At 43.6% G+C, this 24,352-nt stretch overlaps 1 protein-coding gene across 2 annotated transcripts; it reads left to right on the plus strand.

Annotated features, from left to right (window-relative positions):
• Nucleotides 1–7,118: 7,118 nt before the first annotated feature.
• SRGN (serglycin) lies at nucleotides 7,119–24,352 on the plus strand. 2 transcript variants are annotated; one of them, XM_003815917.6, is made up of 4 exons: nucleotides 7,119–7,177; nucleotides 7,545–7,753; nucleotides 16,594–16,741; nucleotides 23,400–24,352. In XM_003815917.6, the coding sequence occupies exons 2-4, from the start codon at nucleotides 7,675–7,677 to the stop codon at nucleotides 23,659–23,661; spliced, it is 489 nt and encodes a 162-aa protein (XP_003815965.2). In that variant the 5' UTR covers nucleotides 7,119–7,177; nucleotides 7,545–7,674; the 3' UTR covers nucleotides 23,662–24,352. The 2 variants fall into 2 exon arrangements, with proteins under 2 accessions (XP_003815965.2, XP_024786002.2); XM_024930234.3 differs by lacking the exons at nucleotides 7,119–7,177; nucleotides 16,594–16,741 and having other exon boundaries at nucleotides 7,695–7,753.

The raw sequence follows: 24,352 nt of genomic DNA on the forward strand, positions 1-24,352 counted from the left end.
TGGATGGATGGGTTATAGGATTGGCAGGAATGAACCAGGTGAGTTCTGGGGACATTGGTGGGGCGCTATGTACTGCTGCAGGATAGGGTATAAAATAAGAGCAATGAAGGAAGCTGAGGGGGATCCAGTGTACCAGGGAGTGGTGTGTGCTACTTTGAGTTGCACACTCAAGTCATCATGATGGAAGACATGATAGTCATAATCTCTGTGTGGTAGGTGACAAAGGATTTGTCCTTTCATTTTTTAATTTTTTTTGAGACAGAGTCTTGCTCTGTTGCCCAGGCTGGAGTGCAATGGCACAATCTCAGCTCACTGCAGCCTCTGCCTCCTGGGTTTAAGCGATTCTCCTGCCTCAGCCTCCTGAGTAGCTGGAATTACAGGCGCATGCCACCACACCCAGCTAATTTTTGTATTTTTAGTAGAGATAGGGTTTCACCATGTTGGCCAGACTGGTCATGAACTCCTGATCTCGTGATCTGCCCACCTCTGCCTTCCAAAGTGTCAGGATCACAGGCGTGAGCCACTGAGCCCGGACTTGTCCTTTCTTTTAAGTCCCTCCTTGCAATTCTTCACCTGCTGACTTTTCCATAGTAAGCATTAATTAATTAGTTAATTATTTTTGAGACAGGGTCTCACTGTGATGTCCAGGCTGGAGTGCAGTGTCACAATCGTGGCTCACTGCAGACTTGAATTCCTTGACTAAAGTGGTCCTCCCACCTTGGCATCAGCCACTGTGCCTGGCCTATTAATTGTTTTGTTGTTGTTGTTGTTTTTGAGAGTCTCATTCTGTCACCCAGGCTGTAGTGCAGTGGCACAATCTCGGTTCACTGCAACCTCCATCTCCCGGGTTCAAGTGATTCTCCTGCTTCAGACTCCTGAGTAGCTGGGACTGCAGGTGCGCACCACCACACCCGGCTATTTTTTTTGTATTTTTAGTAGAGACAGGGTTTCACCATGTTGATCAGCCTGGTTTTGAACTCCTGACCTCGTGATCTGCCCGCCTCAGCTTCCCCAAGTGCTGGGATTATAGGTGTGAACCACCGCAACCAGCCCTAATTTTTTAATTAGAAAAGATAGCTAACTAAAGATAGACAAAAATAATTTTAGAATAGCATCGATAGATAGTGTGTCTTGGGAGAAAGGTAAGACTTAAGAAGTCAAATAAAGACCTCTTTTCTTGATTCATATTCAAAGGGTCCTGCTCTCTCTAACTCACATATCCACTCCTGTGCCCTTTCTGAAATTTCCCGAGAGATGTGTTTCCACTATTTGTAATATCCTATAGTTTTTTGTAAGTCCTATAGTTTTGGAATTGAAATTCTGTGTCCTATTAGACTCAGGGTAGCATTTTGAGAAGTTATTCAATGCCTTTCTTTTTTTAAAATAGGATTTTTTGGCTGGACAAAGTGGCCTACACCTGTAATCCCAGCACTTTGAGAGGCCAAGACCCAAGTTCAAGACCAGTCTGGGCAACATAGTGAGACCCCGTCTCTACAAAACAATTAAAAATTAGCTGGGTGTGGTGGTGCATGCCTGTAGTTTCAGCTCCTCAGGAGGCTGAGGAGGGAGGATTACTTGAGCCCAGGAGGTCAAGGCTGCAGTGAGCCATGACTGTATCGCTGCATTCCAGCCTGACAACAAAGTTGAGACGGAGTCTTGCTCTGTCGCCCAGGCTGGGGCTGGAGTGCAGTGGTGCGATCTCAGCTCACTGCAAGCTCTGCCTCCCGGGTTCACGTCATTCTCCTGCCTCAGCCTCCCGAGTAGCTGGGACTACAGGCGCCTGCCACCACGCCCGGCTAATATATTTTTTTTTTTTTTGTATTTTTAGTAGAGACGGGGTTTCACCATGTTAGCCAGGTTGGTCTCGATCTCCTGACCTCGTGATCCACCCGCCTTGGCCTCCCAAAGTGCTGGGATTACAGGCGTGAGCCACTGCGCCCGGCCTAAAACAAAAACAACTTTTTTAAAGAACAGTTTTAGGATGGGCACAGTGGCTCACGCCTGTAATCCCAGCACTTTGGGAGGCTGAGGCAGGGAGATCACTTGAGGCCAGGAGTTCAAGACCAGCCTGGCCAACATGGCGAAACCCTTTCTCTACTAAAAATAGAAAAATTAGCTGGGCATGGTGGCACATGACTATAATCCCAGCTACTCAGGAGGCTGAGGCAGGAGGATCACTTGAACCTGGAAGGTGGAGGTTGCAGTGAGCCACTGCACTCCAGCCTGGGTGACAGAGCGAGACTCTGTCTCCAAAACAAAACAAGCAGACAAAAAAACAAAACCAACCCAATAACCCCAAGTTCCTCAACTTTTAGGTACCTAAGGAGGTTTCTGGACTAGGACTCTGGAGACAAAATTTTAAGAAGGGGAGCAATCATGCTCTTGGGAAAATATATATATATGTATTTTTAGACAGAGTCTCCCTCTGTCGCCCAGGCTGGAGTACAGTGGCACAGTCTCGGCTCACTGCAACCTCCACCTGGCGGGTTCAAGGGGTTCTCCTGCCTCAGCCTCCCGAGTAGCTGGGATTACAGGTGCATGCCACCACACCTGTCTAATTTTTTATATTTTTGGTAGAGAAGGGGTTTCACCATGTTGGCCAGTCTGGTCTCAAACTCCTGACCTCAAGTCATCTGTCTGCTTCAGCTTCCCAAAGTGCTGGGATTACAGGCATGAGCCACCGCACACGGCCATGGGAAACTAATATTAATAGATGTGTGGCTATGGTGATGAGAAGGGAGGAGCTGGAGAAGGAGCTACACGGCCCTGCCAGGGATGCCCTTGAAACTATGCCCTCTTCCAGGGCATCCCTACATTGTTGCTCGGTAAGGAGACCAAGGACACAATGAGAGCTGCTCCCTTGGGATCAGAAGCATCAAGATAATTTCCTGACCAGGTGCGTGGCATGTGCCTGTAGTCCCAGCTACCCGGGAGGCTGAGGCAGGAGAATTGCTTGAGCCTCGGCATTTGAGTCCAGCCTGAGCAACATAGCAAGACTTTGTCGTAAGAAAAACAAAAGGTGATTTTTTTGTCTTGGCCACAGTCTCCCTGTCCACTAAATGATTGAGGGTGGGAATGGAAGTATAACCAAAATAATAGGAAACTCAAAGTTGTCTGAGATCCGTGAAAAAATAAGCCACTTTTTAAAAAAACATGCCTTTTTTTTTCTGTGACACCTTTTTAAAATCAGATGTTTTCTCATTTATATGGACTCTAAATAAAATGAAGATCTCTTTTTAAAAGGATAATTTTTTAGAAGTTTTATGGAAAAAAAATTTTTTTTTAGACAGGTCTGGCTCTGTCACTTAGGATGCAATGCAGTGGCATGATCTGGCTCACTGCAACCTCCACCTCTCTGGCTCAAGCTAGCCTCCCAACTCAGCCTCCCAAGTGGCTGGGACTACAGGCATGAGCCACCATGCCCAGCTGATTTTGGTATTTTTCATAGAGTCGGGGTCTTGCCATGTTGCCCAGGCTGGTTTCAAACTCCTGAGCTCAAGTGATCCGCAAACCTTGGCCTCCCAAAGTGCTGGGATTACGAGTGTGGGCCACTGTGCTGGCTTATTATGTAAATTCTCAAAAATATATTAAAGTAGGGAGGATAGTATAATGAAACTTCTTTTACTCATTGCTCAACTTCAGCAGTTATCAAACCACCAGTATACCCTCCCCATCTACCCTCCAACCAGATTATTTAGAAGCAAATCCTAGTCATTTTATCATGCTAAACAGAAATGCTTAGCATGTACCTCCACAAGAAAATAACAAAAAGGACTTCTGATTATTTACAAATCTTAATCTTGCTTCCCCTTCATTCCTCATCTATCCCAGGGCATGGATTAGGAAGCGTGAGTTCTAACCCTGGTTTGCCCCTTGCTAACCATGTGAGCAGAGGCAAATCATTTAACCTTTCTGGACTTGCATTTTTCTCACCTGAGTGAGGGAACTAGATGATTTCTAAGATCCCTTCTAGTTCTAGAAATCAAAAATTCATGCAAGGGCCATCCTTCAAGCCTCTAGAGACATACAGATTTGGTGCAGTATCTATTTACTGGTTTTTGTTTGTTTGTTTGTTTTGTTTTGTTTTTTTGGTGCAGTGCCCAGTTCAGAGTCAAGACCCTCTCAATGAAGAGCCAAGCAAAAGTCCTAGAGGCTGCTGGTGGCGGAATCTTTAACCTGGAGCTTTAGGAAAGAAATAAGCCTTGGAGCTTCCCCTTTGTGCAGTTTCATGTTGCCCTCGGTATCTCTTCTCATAACCTCAATTTATCATTTTTTTTTTCTTTTTTTGAGATGAAGTCTTGCTCTGTCACCCAAGCTGGAGTGCAATGGCATGATCTCTGCTCACTGCAACCTCTGCCTCCCAGGTTCAAGCGATTCTCCTGCCTCAGCCTCCTGAGTAGCTGGTATTAGAGGTGCCCGCCATCATGTCCAGATAATTTTTTTGTATTTTTAGTAGAGACAGGGTTTCACCATGTTATCCAGGCTAGTCTCAAACTCCTGACCTTAGGTGAGTGATCCGCCCACCTTGGCCTCCCAAAGTGCTGGTGTGAGCCACCCTGCCCTGCCGGCGACCCGTTACTTTATTAAACAACAGGAACTGATTTCTGTCATGTTCCAGGTGACTGTTAAGGAATAAGAATACTCATTTTATGGGCAAATAAACTGAATGTGAAGTAAAGTAGGTGCATCTCAGGTTGCCTGGTGAAAGAAGGATTAAGTCTGGTATAGGGTTTGTCTTTTAAAATTGTGGAAAACATGCATATCGTAGATTGACTTTTAGGGAAAGATGTGGGCCCTATTGGGTTAATGGCGGAATCTTTTGGTAAGATCATGCCCAGCCCTGAGGACTGTTGCCAATGCTTCCCTCACCACGTGTGCCATGTGCTCTTGAGGACATCCTGTCATTGGCTTCCCACACCATCATTACATCTGGAACAAGGGACGCATAAAAAGTGAGTGGCCCAGCGTGGCTCAGCTGGTAAGTGAAGGACATGGGCTTGGACCCAGGACTTCCAGCTGCTGCAGCATGTGTCCTGCTCCCCTACAGCTTGAAGAGGGCTAAATGAGACTGGAGGACTTCTTAGAAAAAGAGACTTGATTATCAGCGTAGTGGGAGAAGAGCAAATGCTTATGAATACTGCACCTGTGCTTTAAAAGTCACCATGAGCTGGGTGTTGTGGCTCACTTGTGTAATCCCAGCACTTTGGGAGGCCGACACAGGTGGATCACTTGAGGTCAGGAGTTCGAGGGCAGCTTGGCCAACATGACAAAAACCCCATCTGTACTAAAAAAAAAAAAAAAAAAAGAAAAGAAAAGAAAAGAAAGAAAGAAAAAAAATTAGTCAAATGCGTTTGCTTGAACCCAGGAGGTGGAGGTACAGCCTGGGCGACAGAGAGAGAGAGAGATAAAAAAACAACAACACCATGACCCAGAGAAAGAAAGAAAAAAAATGAAGTTCCCAAATGGAAAAAGCCCCTAAAATTACCATTTTAAAACACAAGCCCTAATCAGCTCTGGGGATTTGCAGGAAACTCATCGAAGCTATTGATAGGAACTATTGTTTTGGTGCCAGGGTTTTCAATTGGGAGTTAGATTTAAAAGGACCAAAGATGACATCTGATATTTCAAACTGAAACCGACGTTTCTCAGTGGAAAACTTTCCGGGCCAGTGCATTTTGGGGTTGGTTACTGTGCTTGGAGACGCCCCTGAGTTGGAGGGCACACTTCTGGCTGATGTGAGGGGCTTCTGAGGAGGGCCAAAATGTACACTCTTTGTGTTCTTGCACCACGGCTATTAGACTGTGAGACTCTGTCCTTAGCAGGAAATGGTAAAGGAATCAGCAGGAAGCCTAAAACAAGGGAAGGGAAACTCCTCCCTCCTATCAAAGGCCAGGCAAGGGCGAGGATGAGAATGGAAAGTGGGGCATGTGCATTAAGCCGTCTGGGGGAGCGGTAGGGATAGACATGTTGAAATGGAGAGTGGTTGAATCTTGAAAGGAAGTAAGGAAAATGTATATGCCACAAGGGCAAGGATGTATGATAGGCTTGTATTTATTGTATAACTTTATTTTATTTTATTTTATTATTTTTATTTTTTTGAAATAGAGTCTCTCTCTGTCACCCAGGCTGGAGTGCAATGGCACGATCTTGGCTCACTGCAACCTCTGCCTCCCGGGTTCAAGCGATTCTCCTACCCCAGCCTCCCGAGTAGCTGGGACTACAGGCACCCGCCACCACACCCGGCTAATTTTTTGTATTTTTAGTGGAGACGGGGTTTCACCGTGTTAGCCAGGATGGTCTCGATCTCCTGACCTTGTGATCCACCCACCTCAGCCTCCCAAAGTGCTGGGATTACAGGTGTGGACCACAGCACCTGGCCTTTATTGTATAACTTTAATATGGAGCCTTAGTCCTCCAGAAATCTGCACCATGCCCAGGGAAAACGCTGTTCCTTTATTTACATGAGGCAGAGGTTTGTGTTGTTTGCTGAGGTCCAGCAGCTCACTGTGAGGACAACCTCTCCCTCGTTCCTGATTTCTGGCTTATTCAAGGCCAGAGGACCCAAAACTCGAGTTGAAAATTTTGACTAGGAGAACAGATAAAAATAGAAATGGAATCCATCTTAAGAAATGCTCAATGTGAAGGAGAGGGGAATGCAAAATAGTTTTTCTGTTTTACCACAGTCTTTGTAACTGAAAATCCTATGTTCTTGAGATAGAGAGAGAGCCGATGATCCAATGCAAGAAACTGAGTTTAAGAAGAAACTGTTTGCCGGGCACGGTGGCTCACGCCTGCAATCCCAGCACTTTGGGAGGCTGAGGCAGGCGGATGGCCTGAGGTTGGGAGTTTGAGGCCAGCCTGGCCAACATGGTGACACGTCGTCTCTACTAAAAATACAAAATTAGTCCAGTGCAGTGGTGTGCGCCTGTAATCCCAGCTACTCAGGAGGCTGAGGCAGGAGAATTGCTTGAACCCTGGAGATGGAGGTTGCAGTGAGCTGAGATCGCGCCACTGCTCTCCAGCCTGGGTGACAGAGTGAGACTCCATCTCAAAAAAAAAAAAAAAAAAAAAAGAAGAAGAAGAAGAAGAAGAAACTGTTCATCTGAAATCCGACAACTCATTCTTGAAGGTTAGAGCTCAGCTTTGAAGTTTCACTTCACGAGCTTGGCTCAGTGAGGTATGTTACTCCCCGGTGAAAAAGAAAATGAAGAGAATGTTTTATGTTGAAAGTGCTTGGTGATGAAAAGGCAGCACCTAGATCCCTTATCTCATAAAAAATGCAGCAGATTCTTAATATTAGCAATCTAGTGTTTAGATTGTTACCTGAAGAAAGGAAAAACAAACTGTCCCAAATGCTGATTCTACTGTTTCGGTGGGGGAAAAAAATGTCTCGCAGGCAAGTGGCAAACAACAAAACTTTTGAAAAAGCAGGCCTGGGGGGAGTCCAGTACAGTTTCATAATGGGTATGAATAGTTATTTTACTGTGTTCCCCCCACCCCCTTTCTTTCTGGGTTTTGAGGTGGATGTCTTTCTATTTGTTCAGGAAATTGTGACGTGTGTTCTGGGCAGGGTTTGAGGTTTTGGAACATTTTCTAAAAGGGACAGAGAGCACCCTGCTACATTTCCTAATCAAGAAGTTGGCGTGCAGCCGGGAGAGCTGGACTAAGTTGGTCATGATGCAGAAGCTACTCAAATGCAGTCGGCTTGTCCTGGCTCTTGCCCTCATCCTGGTTCTGGAATCCTCAGTTCAAGGTAAGACTCAGGAGTCTTGTTCCCCAGCCATCTTCTCTGTAAGCCCTGTGGTCCATGCAAGTCATTATATTCATTTTAAGGCATAGAATGTATAATATTGTGGGAAAGGAGGCAAAGAAGAAGGATTTGGGGTCGCTGAACCCTTTAATATGAGTTCTGTTAAGTTTGGTACCAAGAAAAATTAAACTCTGTGGCGTGTGCAGTCTTGTAAACTCTTACAATGATTGAAATGTGCTATTTTGGGATGAAAATGTGAGGTTTATAAATTTTAAAAGCTCAAAAACGGAATCTAGAAAATGACTCCTGTGCCTGTTGCATGGAGGAGATGGCACCTTTGACTGTTGGGGGGCGTCTGCCTACCCCTAAGTGTCTACATCAGCCCCAAGTTTTAGTGCGCTGTGACAGTGTCATTGTTATTTTACCACTGGGAGATGTTATATTCCAATTGGGGTGAATCTGACTGTGTGTATTTTCTTTTCTTTTTTTTTAAAGATAAACTTGGTTCTTACTGAAAACTCAATTATGGTTAGACATAGTTCATGTAAAACCTCTCAGATTTTAAAGAGAAGGCCAAATAACTTGGTATTTGTGCTCTTGTTCAGAGAAGCATCATATTCGGAAATATCTTCCTAGGTTTATCTACCATTTAGTGTTGTTTAGTCAGACTGAAACAACTTAAAACCTGTAATGACTAAGACAACGAAAATGATAGGCTTGTAAGAAAAATACAATTTGTTCTTCTTTGGCAAATAAGGAATCATGTCTAAATAAGACAGAGGTCATGGCTTGATAGAGAGATGGCTGAACCTATAGTAGAAAAACACTAGGTTCCGCCAAATGGTAAGGGAAATGTTGAGTCACAATGACACACATGTCCTAGATTTGTTTCATCAAGCGACTTTTGGTTGTCACGATCTTACTTCCGGCGGAGATGAAATCTTACAGATGATCGCAGAGACGTTCATTTTATGTTGGAAGTTTATAAAATCATTTTCTTCTAGTTATGCTAATACTGAAAAAAGAGCAAGTAATGTTTCTGGAACGTTATTAATTTATGTATTTTTAAAATATAAAACATTGTCAATTGTAGGGAACAGGCTTCACTGGGATCTTTTAGGGAATATCTTCAGCTTGATGAAATAATTCCCAAATAGCCAAGTGGTCTGACAAGATCGAGAGTAATGAGGCCCATAATTTAGTACAGTCTTGAATGGCCAGATGGTGCTGGGCATACCCCAACCAGAGATATGTAAGTCTTTATGTTGTCAAAATTTCCCAGAAACATGAATTTCCCACTAAGATTCATTAAGGAAAACTAGAATGAAAACAAAAACGTTCCTTGTATAATATTCATTAGAAAGAAATGAAGAAGGCTGGGCGTGGTGGCTCACGCCTGTAATCCCAGCACTTTGAGAGGCCAAGGTAGGCAGATCATGAGGTCAGGAGTTTGAGACCAGCCTGGCCAACATAGTGAAATCCTGTCTCTACCAAAAATACAAAAAAATTAGCCGGGCATGGTGGCACACACCTGTCATCCCAGCTACTCAGGAGGCTGAGGCAGGAGAATTGCATGAACCTGGGAGGTGGAGGTTGCCGTGAGCTGAGATTGCACCACTGTACTACAGCCTAGGTGACAGTGCAAGATTCTGTCAGAAAGAAAGAAAGAGAGAGAGAGAGAGAACGAAAGGAAAGAAACAAAGAGAAAGAAAGAAAATAATTCATCATGAAATTGTATAGAATACTAGCATTTATGTCATGACCTCGTAGGTTTAGCTCTTTGTTAGAAAAGGAAACCATAGAAAGAGACAAGGGAGAAACTGACAAACTAGGGTGTTTCCGAAAAAAGGCTCTCGGTATCGGGCTCAAGGGCTTGTGCCCACATCTGAGCATGCAGGGAAATAGATGTCCCCCACTGGCTGCACGTGTGAGTGACTGCGGCACAAGGCTGTGATGTGAAGAGTCGTGACACCATTTCCTCACACCTCCACGCAATGCCAGATACGATTCGACAACATTCTTCCTGTCTTATAAAAACTGTTTATCTAGCCCCTCGGTTTGGCAGATGAAATCAACTAGGCTTTTGGCTTGCTTTTACTGAGCATATTCAAAACCATTTCAGTTTACTATAGTGGTTTGCTCGGGTTGCCATAACAAAGTACCACGGACTGAGTGGCTTAAATAACAGAAATGTATTTCCTCACAGTTCTGGAGATGGGAGTCCAAGATCAAGGTGCTGGCAGGGTCGATCGCATTCTGAGGCTTCTCTCCTTCGCTTATAGATGGCGCCTTCTCCCTTGTCTGCACATGGCCTTTCCTCCATGCATCCGTGTCTTAATACCATCTTCTTAGAAGGTCACCAGGCATTGGATCAGGGCCACCCTAATGGCCTCATCTTAACTAACTATATCTGCAACGACCCTATTTCTGAACAATTTCACATTGTGAGATTCTGTGGGTTAGAACTGGAACATATGAATTTGGTGGTGGTATATTTTTATTATAAGTCAAACCCAAGTAAAGATGTGGGGTAAGATTGTGTCTACCAAGCACAAAGAAATGGAAATTTGGGGATATGTAACTCTGGAGAGCACAGATGACTAATCTATTTAATGTGGGGCTCCAAGGGATTTGATGAGGCCTGTGAATCTTCCACTTTTATTGCCTCTCTTTTCCAATGATGCCCATAAAGAAAAAAAATGGAATATCCATGAACAGGTGCAGCCAAGGAGGCCAGGCCCGCCATGTGTCCACTGTATACTGTCTCCTAGCTCACAGGAATGATACTGATCCACTCTTTGTGCTGCTCTTTGTAAAGTGATTTCACATTCATTCTCTGGTAATCATCATCACATTCCCTGTGACGAGGAATTAGCACCAATTATAGAGGAGAAAACTGGATCTGACATTTCTCATCTCATTTGCTCTATACATTAACCTCTTGCAAAAAATTTGTGAGTCTTGCCCAAGACCCATTACAACTAATTAACGGCTGAACTGGTTGTCTGATTTCAAGGCCAGAATTAACTTTCTACTGCAGCTCATGGATCAGAGGTTTTCTTTATTTAAACAAACAAACAAAAAATCCTTTGACTGTAGCCCTTGCTATAACGTTTCCCACTGAGTTGAGGGAGAAATTGAAAGTAAACTTAGGAGCTTTTTATAGCTTGTCAAACCATGCAAGAGTGGGGGAAGCTTATCCATCTTGTGGAATTGATAGACCAGGAGGAAGTAACTCCGGCTTAGATAATGCTACCATTTTGAATAAATCAAATGGTCTTCTTTTCCCCTTCACGGTAGTTGCTGCTTAAGTTTCTCTAACATGCCTGCAGTAAGTTTCCATTAAGAATAGGAAATTAGGCTCGGTACAGTGGCTCACGTCTGTAGTCTTAGCACTTTGGGAGACCGAGGAGTGTGGATCACTTGAGGTCAGGAGTTCAAGACCAGCCTGGCCAACATGGTGAAACCCCCATCTCTACTAAAAATACAAAAATTAGCCAGGCATAGTGGCATGCACCTGTAATCCCAGCTACTCGAGAGGCTGAGGCAGGAGAATCACTTGAACCCGGGAGGCGGAGCTTGCAGTGAGCCGAGATCGCGCCACTGCACTCCAGCCTGGGCGACAGAGCGAGACTCCGTCTCAAAAAAAAAAAAAAAAAAAAAAAAGAAAGAAAAGAAAAGAAAAAAAAGAGAAATTAGTATATTGTGATTACGTTGAGGGAAAAGTTAGTACCATAATATAAAAAGGTATGGACTATTGGAGAAAGTTGTTTGCTTTGGTAACATTTACTCATAGAAAGTATTTTGGTAAAGCAGGACTCAGGGTGGTGGGGGAGGTGGGCAGTGAGGGATAGGATTCAAATAAAAACCATTCTTTCCCTTGGAATCCACTACACAATTAACCAACAAATCCCATAAGTGGGCCTTTTAGGAAGATAACATTTCTGTCCATGAGCATAGCCACTATAATCACAAGACATTTATCTCAAGCAAGATAGAGTCAAGATACTCTCACAACCTCAGGGGCTGGAACTGTAAATTTTCACATCCTGCCAACACCCTTGAATAGCTATGTCAAGAATTTAGTGTCTGTAACTTGTTCTTTATTTTAAAGTACATTTAACATCATCGGCCCCAAATTAGATAGGCTTTTGGAGTGGGAGCCCTTCTACTTTTGATTTCTTTATAAAATTTTAAAATAGCTTTGTTGAGATAGTGTTCACATACCATACAGTCCACCCATTAAAAGTGTTCAATTCAATGATTAGGCCAGGTGTGGTGGCTCATGCCTGTAATCCCAGCATTTTGGGAGGCCAAGGCAAGTGGATCACTTGAGGTCAAGAGTTTGAGACTAGCCTGGCCAACATGGCGAGAACTTGTCTCTACTAAAAATACAAAAATTAACTGGGCATGGTGGTGTGCACCTGTAATTCCAGCTACTTGGGAGGCTGAGGCAGGAGAATCACTTGAACCTGGGAGGTGGAGGTTGCAGTGAGCTGAGATCGCACCACTGCACTCCAGCCTGGATGACGGAGCAAGACTCTGTCTCCAAAAAAAAAAAAAAAGTGTTCAATGTTTTTTAGTATATTCACAGAGTCATGCAACCATCACTATAATTGCTTCTAGAACATTTTCATCATCCCCCAAAAGAAAGCCTTCGTTATGAATTTTAATTAGCTGAGATTCTGAACTCTGGGGGAATTTTGTATTCTAGAAATATTTTTTACTAATATGCTACAGTTGTATTTGTCATGCTGGTGAAAAGATGTGGTCTTTCACCTGGATGCTTTCTCATTAAGCATTATTTTTCTGTTTAGCTTCCTGTGTAAGCAAACATTTTCTCAGCTTGATACTCAGTGCATCAGCGGCTTGCAGAAGAGACTGCCTAGGCCTGCTCTGTCCAGTACGGTAGCCACAAGTCACTTGTGGCTACTGAACACTTGAAATGTGGCAAGGCCAAATTGGGACATGCTGTGAATGCAAAATATACAAGATTTGGAACCCTTAGTATGAAGAAAAGAATGCAAAATATCCCAGTAATAACTTTTACATTGATGATATGTTAAAGGACAATATTTGAATATGTTAGGTTAAATAAAATTAATTTCACCTGTTTCTTTTTACTTTTAAAAATATGGCCGCTGGAACATTTAAAACTCCCTATGTGGTTTGCTTTGTGTTTCTATTGGACAAAGCTGATCTAGACAGTACAAGGTGTGAAGACACCGCCCTCTGCTGGAGAAGATGCTGGATTTTTATTTTACCTACAGGAAGAGACGTCTAAGTAGCAATTAGATGCCAAACTAATGCTGCCTCAGGAAAGAATCAAAAGAGAAAGAGTGAAACCAGGCCGGGCGCGGTGGCTCACGCCTATAATCCCAGCACTTTGGGAGGCCAAGGCGAGGGGATCACGAGGTCAGGAGATCGAGACCTTCCTGGCTAACCCCATCTCTACTAAAAATACAAAAAATTAGCCGGGCATGGTGGCACGTGCCTGTAATTCCAGCTAGTCGGGAGGCTGAGGCAGGAGAATAGCTTAAACCCAGGTGGCGGAGGGTGCAGTGAGCTGAGATGTGCCACAGCACTCCAGCCTGGGCAACAGAGCCAGACTGTATCTCAAAATAAGGAAAAATAAAAAAGAAAAGAAAGAAAGTCCATAAATTGAGACTCCTAGAGATACTAAATGGTAGAATGGGAATTTGAATTTAAATTTATAAGATGTTCACTCTCGGAGATCATAGGTCATTGTTGTCCTCCTCCTTTTTATGAGAGGAACAAGCAATGAAGAGCTCTGACTATGTGCTAGGTACTACTCTGAGAACCTAACATTTGTATCTCCTTATTAACTCTATTACTGCCCCATCCTACAGATGAGAAAATTGAGGCACAGGAAGTTTAAGTTGGCCGAGATCACACAGCCAGTAAGGGGCAGACATTGAAAGGTCATTTTGCCTGCCTTATCCCCAGCCTCCAGGCAGTGGCAGAGCTAGCTCATTTTGGACAAACAGCTCTCCCAGACCAGACATTGTAAGCTATACTCAGGAATCATAGGAAAGATTATGACAGAATAATATATAGTTACAAAGAAAAGAAAGAAAACCCAATGGGAGAATATTTACTGTTTTCTATATTAAAGTGTTTAATGTTTATGTTTTTAGAGGAATATTGTTTATTATAGCAATTTAGAAAACAAAATAAGAAAAAAAATCACCAAAGATTCTACCTCCAGTTATTTTTGTGTATTTCCTTCCATTTTCCCCCCATGTCTGTTTATATAATTGAAAGTATTATTCATGCAAAGAGGTATTCTGATTTTCTCAGTTATTTTTATTTATTTTTAATTTTGTAAATAAACTTTTTTCTTCTGAGACAGTCTCGCTGTGTCACCCAGGCTGAAGTGCAGCCGTGCAATCTTGGCTCACTGTGACCTCCCAGTCTCAAGCAATCTTCCTGCCTCAGCCTCCTAAGTAGCTGGGACTGCAGATGTGTGCTACCACATCCAGCTAATTTTTAAAATTTTTTTTTTTTTTTTTTTTTTTTGGTAGAAATGGGAGTCTCTCTATGTTGCCCAGCCTGTATTGAACTCCTGGGCTCAAGTGATCCTCCCACCTCAGTCTCCCAAAGTGCTGGGATTTCAGGCATGAGCTACCACACCCAACCTAATTTTTATTTTTATTTTATTAAAAAAAAAAAAGTTTTTGCCTACCCGCCTCTCACCCTCTCACTCATTTTTAAGTATAGGTTTTTCTACAATGCCACATTGTCTTTTCCATAAAAAGTACTTTCGGCCGGGTGTGGTGGCTCACACCTGTAATCCCAGCACTTTGGGAGACTGAGGCGGGTGGATCACCTGAGGTCAGGAGTTCGAGACCAGCCTGGCCAACATGGTGAAACCCCGTCCCTACTAAAAATACAAAAATTAGCTGGATATGATTGTGGGCACCTGTCACGCCAGCTACTCGGGAGGCTGAGGCAGGAGAATCGCTTGAACCTGGGAGGCAGAGGTTGCAGTGAGCCGAGATTGTGCCACTGCATCCCAGCCAGGGCAACAGAGCGAGACTTCATCTCAAAAAAAAAAAAAAAAAAGTACTTTTCTTCATTTGGTTAGTATTCTCTTATGAGTTGATACCTTGTAATTTATCTGAATGTTTTCCATTATTTTGTGGTGAGCTTTAAAACTACCCTTCCTGACTTTCAAGAATCCTAGACATGCTCCTTCTTGCTAGGTAATTATTTGTTGCATTCATTAGAATAAAGTATATGCTTGGAGTGGGGAGGAGATGAACTTTTTGAAGGGCGGTGAAGTATTTCTCACCACCAGGCCTTTGTCTTTGCTAAACTGAGGAAGGAAGATTTTATTTCATTAGCTAATAAAGAACCTCCTATATAGGCCGGGCATGGTGGCTCACGCCTGTAATCCTCACATTTTCAGAGGCCAAGGTGGGTGGATTGCCTGAGCTCAGGAGTTTGAGACCAGCTTGGGCAACATGGCGAAACCCCATCTCTACTAAAAATACTAAAAATCAGCTGGGCGTGGTGGTGAGTGCCTGTAATCCCAGTTACTCCGGAGGGTGAGGCAGAAAAATTGCTTGAACCCGGGAGGTGGAGGTTGCCATGAGCCGAGATCGTGACAGTGCACTCCAGCCTGGGCGACACAGCAAGACTCTCTCTCAATAAAATAAAATAAAATAAATACATAAATAAATCTCCTATATAACCTCATAACATCAGATTTGGAGCCTTTTCCATAGAAATGAAATTCAGAAGAAGCTGAGACTCAGATATTCCAAGCTGCCTGGTGCTCTGTGAATAGAGGAGACTTGTTCTTGTGAAATCTGAGTGCAAAGACACAGGACAAATTGTTATCTACTTTTCATTCCTAAGGATACTGTATGGCCCTAAAACACAAGAACTAGAATTCTGTGATACCACGGGTACTACACAGTGTGTTGCTTCCCCTTACTGAACCTGATTTGACTCATCTCTATGAAAAGATGTGGGCTTTGGGGTCAGATGTGGGTTGGAATCCTAGTGCCTGTGTGGCTGCAATTTTCTTTTGTGTAAAATTGAGATAATAGTACAAAAGTAACAACAGTTAATATTATCAAGTGCTTACTGTGTGCCTGGCACTGTGTTAAATTCTCTAAGTGTATTTTCTCATTTAATTTTTGTGATAGGCTTATGACACTATTAGTATCTTCATATTACAGTGAGGGTTCAGAGAAGTTAAGGTTCCATAACTAGTCAGCAGACCTGGGACTTCACTCCAGGCAGCTGATTCCAAAGCCTATTCTAACTTTAAACTGCTACTTTTTGGCGTGTTGTAAGAAGGACAATTTATATAAAATGTTGGCACATAGTGGGTGCTGCTGTTATATGAATGGGCCCAAAATCTGTCTACATTTTGCCTTTTACCAAATTTAGAGTCTATTTAGTTAAAACCTTCTTAGGGCGGGCTGGGTGCAGTTGCTCATGCCTGTAATCTCAGCACACTGGGAGGCCAAGGCAGGGGGATTGCTTGAGCCCAGGTGTTTGAGACCAGCCTGGGCACATAGTGAGACCCCCATCTCTCCAAAAAACAAACAAACAAACAAAAACAAAACAAAACTAGCTGGGCGTTGTGGTGCCCCTGTATTCCCAGCTACTCAAGAGGCTGGGGTGGGAGAATGGCTTGAGCCCAGGAGTTCAAGGTTGCAGTGAGCTATGATCACAGTACTGCACTCCAGCTTGGGCAGCCGACTGAGACCCTGTCTCGAAAAAAAATAAAAATAAAAACTTCTTAGGACAGAGTGATTAGAAGCTGTGTAGTAGATACTTAGTAACAATGTGGGTTCCTCGGGCAGGTTATCCTACGCAGAGAGCCAGGTACCAATGGGTGCGCTGCAATCCAGACAGTAATTCTGCAAACTGCCTTGAAGAAAAAGGACCAATGTTCGAACTACTTCCAGGTGAATCCAACAAGATCCCCCGTCTGAGGACTGACCTTTTTCCGTAAGTGGACTTTTCTCTAATTAATTAATTACTTATTTGAGACGGAGTTTCACTTTTCTTGCCCAGGCTGGAGTGCAATGGCGCAATCTTAGCTCACTGCAACCTCCGCCTCCTGGGTTCAAGCGATTCTCCTGCTTCAGCCTCTGGAGCAGCTGGGATTTCAGGCGCCTGCCACCATGCCCAGCTAATTTTTTTTTTTTTTTTTTTTTTGAGACGGAGTCTCACTCTGTCGCTCAGGCTGGAGTGCAGTGGCGCAATCTCGGCTCACTGCAAGCTCCACCTCCTGGGTTCACGCCATTCTCCCGCCTCAGCCTCCCGAGTAGCTGGGACTACAGGCACCCGCCACCACGCCCGGCTAATTTTTTTGTATTTTTAGTAGAGACGGGGTTTCACCTTATTAGCCAGGATGGTCTCGATCTCCTGACCTAGTGATCCGCCCGCCTTGACCTCCCAAAATGCTGGGATTACAGGCGTGAGCCACTGCGCCTGGCCTAATTTTTTGTATTATTAGTAGAGACGGGCTTTCATCATCTTGGCCAGGCTGGTCTCAAACTCCTGACCTCAGGTGATCCACCCACCTTGGCCTCCCAAAGTGTTGGGATTACAAGCATGAGCCACTGTACCCGGCCTTTTCTCTAATTTTAAAGTGTCTGTAATTTCACAACCTCTTGGCACAGATGTGGGAGTGTTTTTCTTCAAGCTGTCCAGAGTGTTTTGCTTCGAGCTCTTGCTTTGGTAGTTCGGCTCTTACTCTGCAGTACATGGTAAAACTGTACTGTATATACTGGCATATGACATGTGCGAGTATACATGATTCACCTATGTTTTTGAAATTTTTTTTGTGGATGGTAGAGAGGAGCATTGAGGACTTTTCATCAACGGGTATTGAAAATGATTGAACATTGTTTTATTTGTGTAAACAGAACACACTATATATTAAAATCCAATAATTAACTGAATGGATAAGCAAAATGTGGTATAAGCATACAAAGGAATATTATTGGGTCATAAAAAGAATGAAGTACTGATACTTGCTACAACATAGATAAACCTTGGAAACATTTTGCAGAGTGAAGGAAGGCCAGACACCAAAAGCCACATATTGTATGATTCCATTTAGATGAAATGTCCAGAATAGGCAAATCCCTAGAGGCAGAAAGTAGATTAGTGGGTTCCAGGGGCTGGGGAAAGGGAGGAATAAGGAGTGACTGCTAATGGGTATGAGGGTTTTTTTTGGAGGAGGTGATTAAAATGTTCTTCTGCCAGGTGTGGTGGCTCATGCCTGTAATCCCAGCACTTTGGGAGGCCGAGGCGGGAGGATTGTTTGAGCCCAGGAGTTTGAGGCCAGCCTGGGCAACATAGTGAGACCCTATCTCTATTTCAAATACATTTTTTATATTAAAAAAATGTTCTTCAAGTAGTTGGTAATTATTTTTAAAAATGGCCAGGTGCAGAGGCTCATGCCTGTAATCCCAGCACCTTGGGAGGCTGAGGTGGGAGGATCCCTTGAGCCCAGGAGGTTTGGGACCAGCCTGGGCCATACAGCAAGACCCTGTCTATACAAAAAATACAAAAATTAGCTAGGCATAGTGATGTGCACCTGTGGTCCCAGCTACTCGGGAGGCTGAGGTAGGAGAATCTCTTGAGCCTATGTTGAGCCTGCAGTGAACCCTATTTATGCCGTTGCACTCCAGCCTAGGCAACAGAGTAAGACTCTGTCTCAAAAAAAGAAAAAAAAAATTAGGGAAAGGAAGAATAATTAGCCAAGACTTGTAAAACAAAAATCAAATCTCTTCTTTTGATCAGATAAAACTTGCTTTAAACTTGCAAAAAAGACCTGATATAAATTCATAAGTAACAAAAAATTGAATTATATTAGAAACCATTAATTCAATGAATACTAAAGCTATGTAGGATGTAGCAAAATATACATATTAAGAAAAGGATTATCATAAAAGTTTTAATCTCCAGGCTCAAACCTAGAAAATCACTCTCCTCAAAGCCAGGGTTAATCATCATGCTCCAAACCAGGTACATTTCACATCACTTTGGGATCCTGGAGACTTTCTCTTTTTTTTTTTTTTTTTTTCTGAGACAGGGTCTCCTCTGTCACCCAGGATGGAGTGCAGTGGTGTGATCATAGCTCACTGCAGCCTCGAACTCCTCAAGTGATCTTCCTGCCTCAGCCTCCCAAGTAGCGGGACCACAGGCACACAGCACCATGCCCATCTAATTAAAAAGATTTTTTTTTGTAGAGACAGGGGTCTCTGTACATTTCCCAGGCTGGTCATGTACTCCTAAGCTCAAGCAGTCCTCCCACCTCAGCCTCCCAAAGTGCTGGAATTACAGTCATGAGCCACCATTCCCAGTGCTGGTGACTTTCTCCATCACTGGTGACTTTCTCTATCACTGGTATTCACTGCATTAGTGATGACATCATTACAATCTTCAATATGCAACTTTGTAGTCCTACTCTTGCATTCTTACTTTAAAGCCTCAGCATTAAGTTTGAATGTAATATTACAGCATCCTTCATTACTTTAAATCATTGGTTTCAATAGTAATTCATTTAAATCTAAAATGTTAGGCTGCAGTGGCTCATGCCTGTAATCCCCCCAGTTTGGGAGACTGAGGTGGGAGAATCACTTGAGGCCAAGAATTTGAGACCAGCCTGGGCAACACGGCAAGACCTCGTCTCTAAAAATTAGTGGCCCGGCGCTGTGCCTCACGCCTGTAATCCCAACACTTTGGGAGGCCGAGGCGGATAGCTTGAGGTCAGGAGTTCAAGATCAGCCTGGCCAACATGGCGGAAACCCATTTCTACTAAAAATACAAAAATTAGCTGGGCATGGTGGCACGCCTGTAATCCCAGCTATTGAGAGGCCGAGGCAGGCAGACTGGGAGGCCAAGGCAGGCAGATTGCTTTGAGACCTGCCTGGGTAACATGGAGAAATCCTGTCTCTACAGAAAAATACAAAAATTAGCCAAGCATGGAGAAACCTCGTCTCTACAGAAAGACACAAAAACTAGCCATGCATGCCTGTGGTCCAGCTACTCAAAAGGCTGAGGTGGGAGGATTGCTTGATCCTGAGAGGTCAAGGCTGAAGTGAGCCATGGTGTGGCACTGCACTCCAGCCAGGGTGACAGAGTAAAACCTTGTCTCAAAATAAATAAACACATTTAAAATAAATAAATACAATTAAAACTAAAATTAAAAAATAAAATAAAATGTTAAGAGAATAGCTCAAATTCTCCAAAAGAACTCTTGCACACCATTCCTCCTCTCCTCAAATCTCTATTTTCCTTCCCCAAAGCCAGTAACTTTGCTTCTCACCCTGACCCTGTGCTTTCTTTCCCGTCATTGCGAAAGAATGGTCCTTGCTTCTGTGCTGATCCCAAACCCTTTTGCCCTCAGATCCTCCTGTCCTTCCCTGGCCCTGCTCTGTACTGGCTGTGGGGTGGGGGTGGCGGTGGAACTGACCCCTGGGGTCTGCATTTCTCAGGCTCCCAGGGCTGTGGCTGACTTTGGCCAATGGGAGGCAAGGACGGGAGACTGAGAGCTTGGGAGGAAGGGAGAGAGGTATGTTTCTTCTCCTTACTCCCTGCCTGGGGTGGCACCTTGGGCAGGACTCTGTTTTGCCCATGGCCTCAGCTCCTACCAGATGCCTCTAGTCCCTGGGCTCAGGAAATAGACAACCTCCTTCCACTATCGCTAGCCCAAGGAGGGAAGTATTTTTTTCTTTCTTTTCTTTTCTTTTTTTTTTTTTACAGAGTCTCACTCTTGTTGCCCAGGCTGGAGTGCAGTGGTGCAATCTCAGCTCACTGCCACCTCTGCCTCCCGGGTTCAAGTGATTCTCCTGCCTCAGCCTCCAGGGTGTGCCACTATGCCCAGCTAATTTTTGTATTTTTGGTAGAGACGGGGTTTTGCCATGTTGACCAGGCTGGTCTTGAACTTCTGACCCCAAATGATCTGCCTGCCTCGTCCTCCCAAAATGCTGGGATTACAGGCATGAGCCACTGTGCCCGGCCGAAGGAAATATTTTCTTGCTATTGCTAATCTCTGGGTTACCTCGCTATCCCCCATTTAGCTTCACTTCTCCTCCATCACCTGTATGACGAATTCCCTCTGTGTTAAATATCTGGAGAAGTTTCCTGATTGGACCCTGGCTGTTGCAGCTTCCAAGGCCACCTCTCTTTGTGGCTGGTATCCTTTTCCCATGCATCTTCTCCAGGACTTCCATTCTGCAGTTATCTCTCTGAACTCAGTGTCTTCTTCCCATCAGTATGGGGGTGGACTTATTATCTCCTATGTTTAGGCAACATCTCTCCTTTGACTCTGCGTCCTCTCCAGTGGTTGCCCTTCTCTGCTCCTCTTCACAATAACACCTCCTGAAAGGGCCACCCATGCCTGCCCCCTCCTTTCCTCACCCCTTCTGTGGCTGGACTTCTGTTCCTACACTCCACCCTGGTTGACAAAATCACTGATTACTTCTCTATTTTCAGCTTACTTGATCCTTAATTGCCTTCAAAAACGGCTAACTGGGCCATGCATGTAATCCCAGCACTTCGGGAGGCCAAGGCAGGAGGATCACTTGAGCCCAGGAGTTCAAGACCAGCCTGCCTGGGCAACATAGTGAGACCCTATCTACAAAAAATAGAAAAATTAGCCAGGCATGGTGACTCACGCTTGTGGTCCCAGCTACAAAGGAAGCTGAGGTGGGAGGATGGCTTGAGTCTGGGAGGGTGAGGCTGCAGTGAGCCATGATCACGCCACTGCACTCCAGCCTGCACAACAGAAGGAGGCCCTTTCTGTAAAAAAAAAAAAAATGGTTGACCACTCCTTCCTTGAAATGCTTTTTTCTTGAGGCTTTCATGCCCTGCCTTATCCTGTTTCTTCCTACTTCTCTGGTTGTGCTTTTTCCTCTGCTCGATATTTAATATGTTGGTGTGACCCTGGCTCTGGCCTGGGCCCCCTTCTCTATCTACATGCTTTCTCTCGACGACCTCCATCGGTTGCATGGGTTTAACTACCAAATCTGTGATTCTAGCTCCGACACCCCAGGCTAAAGTAGCCACCTGGTCACTCCCTATTACGTTGGTCAATTTCATTTCTCTGTGCCACCTATGATTTTCCTGATTTATTTATTCACTTTTCATTGTCTGTCTTCCCCACTAAAATAAAAACTTCTTGAGAAGGGGCTTCATCGATCTGCCTCTGTTCTATCCCAGGCCCTCAAAACAAGGACCAGATATTCAACAAATATTTATTGAATGCGTACATGAATTAAAACTCTAATTGGTTGTATGCTGGTGGTTTATTATTTTCATGGAGGAAATGACTTGTAGGCTGTGACACTCAGCTTTTGTCTCTGATGCTTTGTTGCCCTGTTCTGTCACTGAGGGCTGTCGTCATTGCTCTGGCCATTTTGTGCTCTTTGAATTTCTAATCATCACACTCAACCCAGAAGGCAGCCTTTCCTTTCAGCACTCTTCAGCTGAATGAGCGCAAGTTGGAGGCAGGGTCATTTTTTGATAGGAAATTGAATGTTTATATGCTGGTAAATATAAAGCTTAGCTTTTTACAAAGAATTTCTCAAAAGTGAGCTTTGTTGAAGCCCTGTACATTATTAGAACTTTTATGGAAATTTTAATTTAGGAAAAAATGTCATCTGTTTGGGCTGCCTTAGTTGTTAGTTGTTTGTCCTTTCTTTTTTTGGTGGAGGGTATGGAGTTTTGCTCTTGTAACCCAGGCTGGAGTGCAGTGGCGTGATCTCGGCTCACTGCAACCTCCGCCTCCCGGGTTCAAGCGATTCTCTCACCTCAGCCTTCCAAGTAGCTGGGATTACAGGCATGCACCACCACGCCTGGCTAATTTTTGTATTTTAAGTAGAGACGGGGTTTCACTATGTTGGTCAGGCTGGTTTCAAACTCCTGACCTCAAGTGATCACCCACCTTGGCCTCCCAAAGTGCTTGGATTACAGACATGAGCCACCACACCTGGCCAAGAGGACTTCTTTTAAAAATGATTCCTTGGGCCGGGTGCAGTGGCTCACACCTGTAATCCCAGCACTTTGGGAGGCTGAGGTGGGTGGTTCACAAGGTCAGGAGTTTGAGACCAGCCTGGCCAATATGGTGAAACCCCATCTCTACTAAAAATACAAAAATTAGCCAGGCGTGGTGGCGCACTCCTGTTGTCCCAGCTACTCGGGAGGCTGAGGCAGGAGAATCACTTGAACCCGGGAGGTGGAGGTTGCAGTGAGCCGAGATGGCACCACTGCACTCCAGCCTGGGCGACAGAGCAAGACTCTGCCTCCAAAAATAAAAATTAAAAAAATAAAAATAAAAATGATTTCTTAAGTAAATTTCAAATATAGAATGTATATGCTAGTGATAACAAAATTAACACTGTTTATGCGAGTCTGCAATAGGTAGATGTAAAGTTGATAGGTGCAATAAGTATAGGCAAACACATAGGAACATTTGACCTGTTTTTTTGTTGATTTTAAAACATTGAATAATTGGGAAGCTTTTAAATCTCTTAATTTGAGCAACTAGATGGCTGTATTTATCTCCTTATCTTAAAAAAAACTATTATAATTATCTTTCCCACATATCAAACTCTACTGGTTTTTTCCCCATTTTTCTTTCATACTTCAGAAAGACGAGAATCCAGGACTTGAATCATATCTTCCCACTTTCTGAGGACTATTCTGGATCAGGCTCCGGCTCCGGCTCCGGCTCCGGCTCTGGCTCTGGATCAGGATCTGGGAGTGGCTTCCTAACGGAAATGGAACAGGATTACCAACTAGTAGACGAAAGTGATGCTTTCCATGTCAACCTTAGGTCTCTTGACAGGAAACTGCCCTCAGACAGCCAGGACTTGGGTCAACATGGATTAGAAGAGGATTTTATGTTATAAAAGAGGATTTTCCCACCTTGACACCAGGCAATGTAGTTAGCATATTTTGTGTACCATGGTTAAATGATTAATCTTGGGACAAAGAATTTTATAGAAATTTTTAAACATCTGAAAAAGAAGCTTAAGTTTTATCATCCTTTTTTTCTCATGAATTCTTAAAGGATTATGCTTTAATGCTGTTATCTATCTTATTGTTCTTGAAAATACCTGCATTTTTTGGTATCATGTTCAACCAACATCATTATGAAATTAATTAGATTCCCATGGCCATAAAATGGCTTTAAAGAATATATATATATTTTTAAAGTAGCTTGAGAAGCAAATTGGCAGGTAATATTTCATACCTAAATTAAGACTCTGACTTGGATTGTGAATTATAATGATATGCCCCTTTTCTTATAAAAACAAAACAAAAAAATAATGAAACACAGTGAATTTGTAGAGTGGGGGTATTTGACATATTTTACAGGGTGGAGTGTACTATATACTATTACCTTTGAATGTGTTTGCAGAGCTAGTGGATGTGTTTATCTACAAGTATGATTGCTGTTACATAACACCCCAAATTAACTCCCAAATTAAAGCACAGTTGTGCTGTCAATACCTCATACTGCTTTACCTTTTTTTCCTGGATATCTGTGTATTTTCAAATGTTACTATATATTAAAGCAGAAATATAATGAAAGGTTAA

The sequence above is a fragment of the Pan paniscus genome, chromosome 8 (genome assembly GCF_029289425.2).
Source record: "Pan paniscus chromosome 8, NHGRI_mPanPan1-v2.0_pri, whole genome shotgun sequence".
Lineage (NCBI taxonomy): Eukaryota > Metazoa > Chordata > Mammalia > Primates > Hominidae > Pan > Pan paniscus.

Coding starts and splice junctions, on each gene's coding strand:
- SRGN (XM_003815917.6), top strand. CDS start 7,675: ATGATGCAGAAGCTACTCAAATGCAGTCGGCTTGTCCTGGCTCTTGCC. Junction 7,754..16,593: donor TCTGGAATCCTCAGTTCAAG/GTAAGACTCAGG, acceptor TTCCTCGGGCAG/GTTATCCTACGCAGAGAGCC. Junction 16,742..23,399: donor CTGAGGACTGACCTTTTTCC/GTAAGTGGACTT, acceptor TTCATACTTCAG/AAAGACGAGAATCCAGGACT.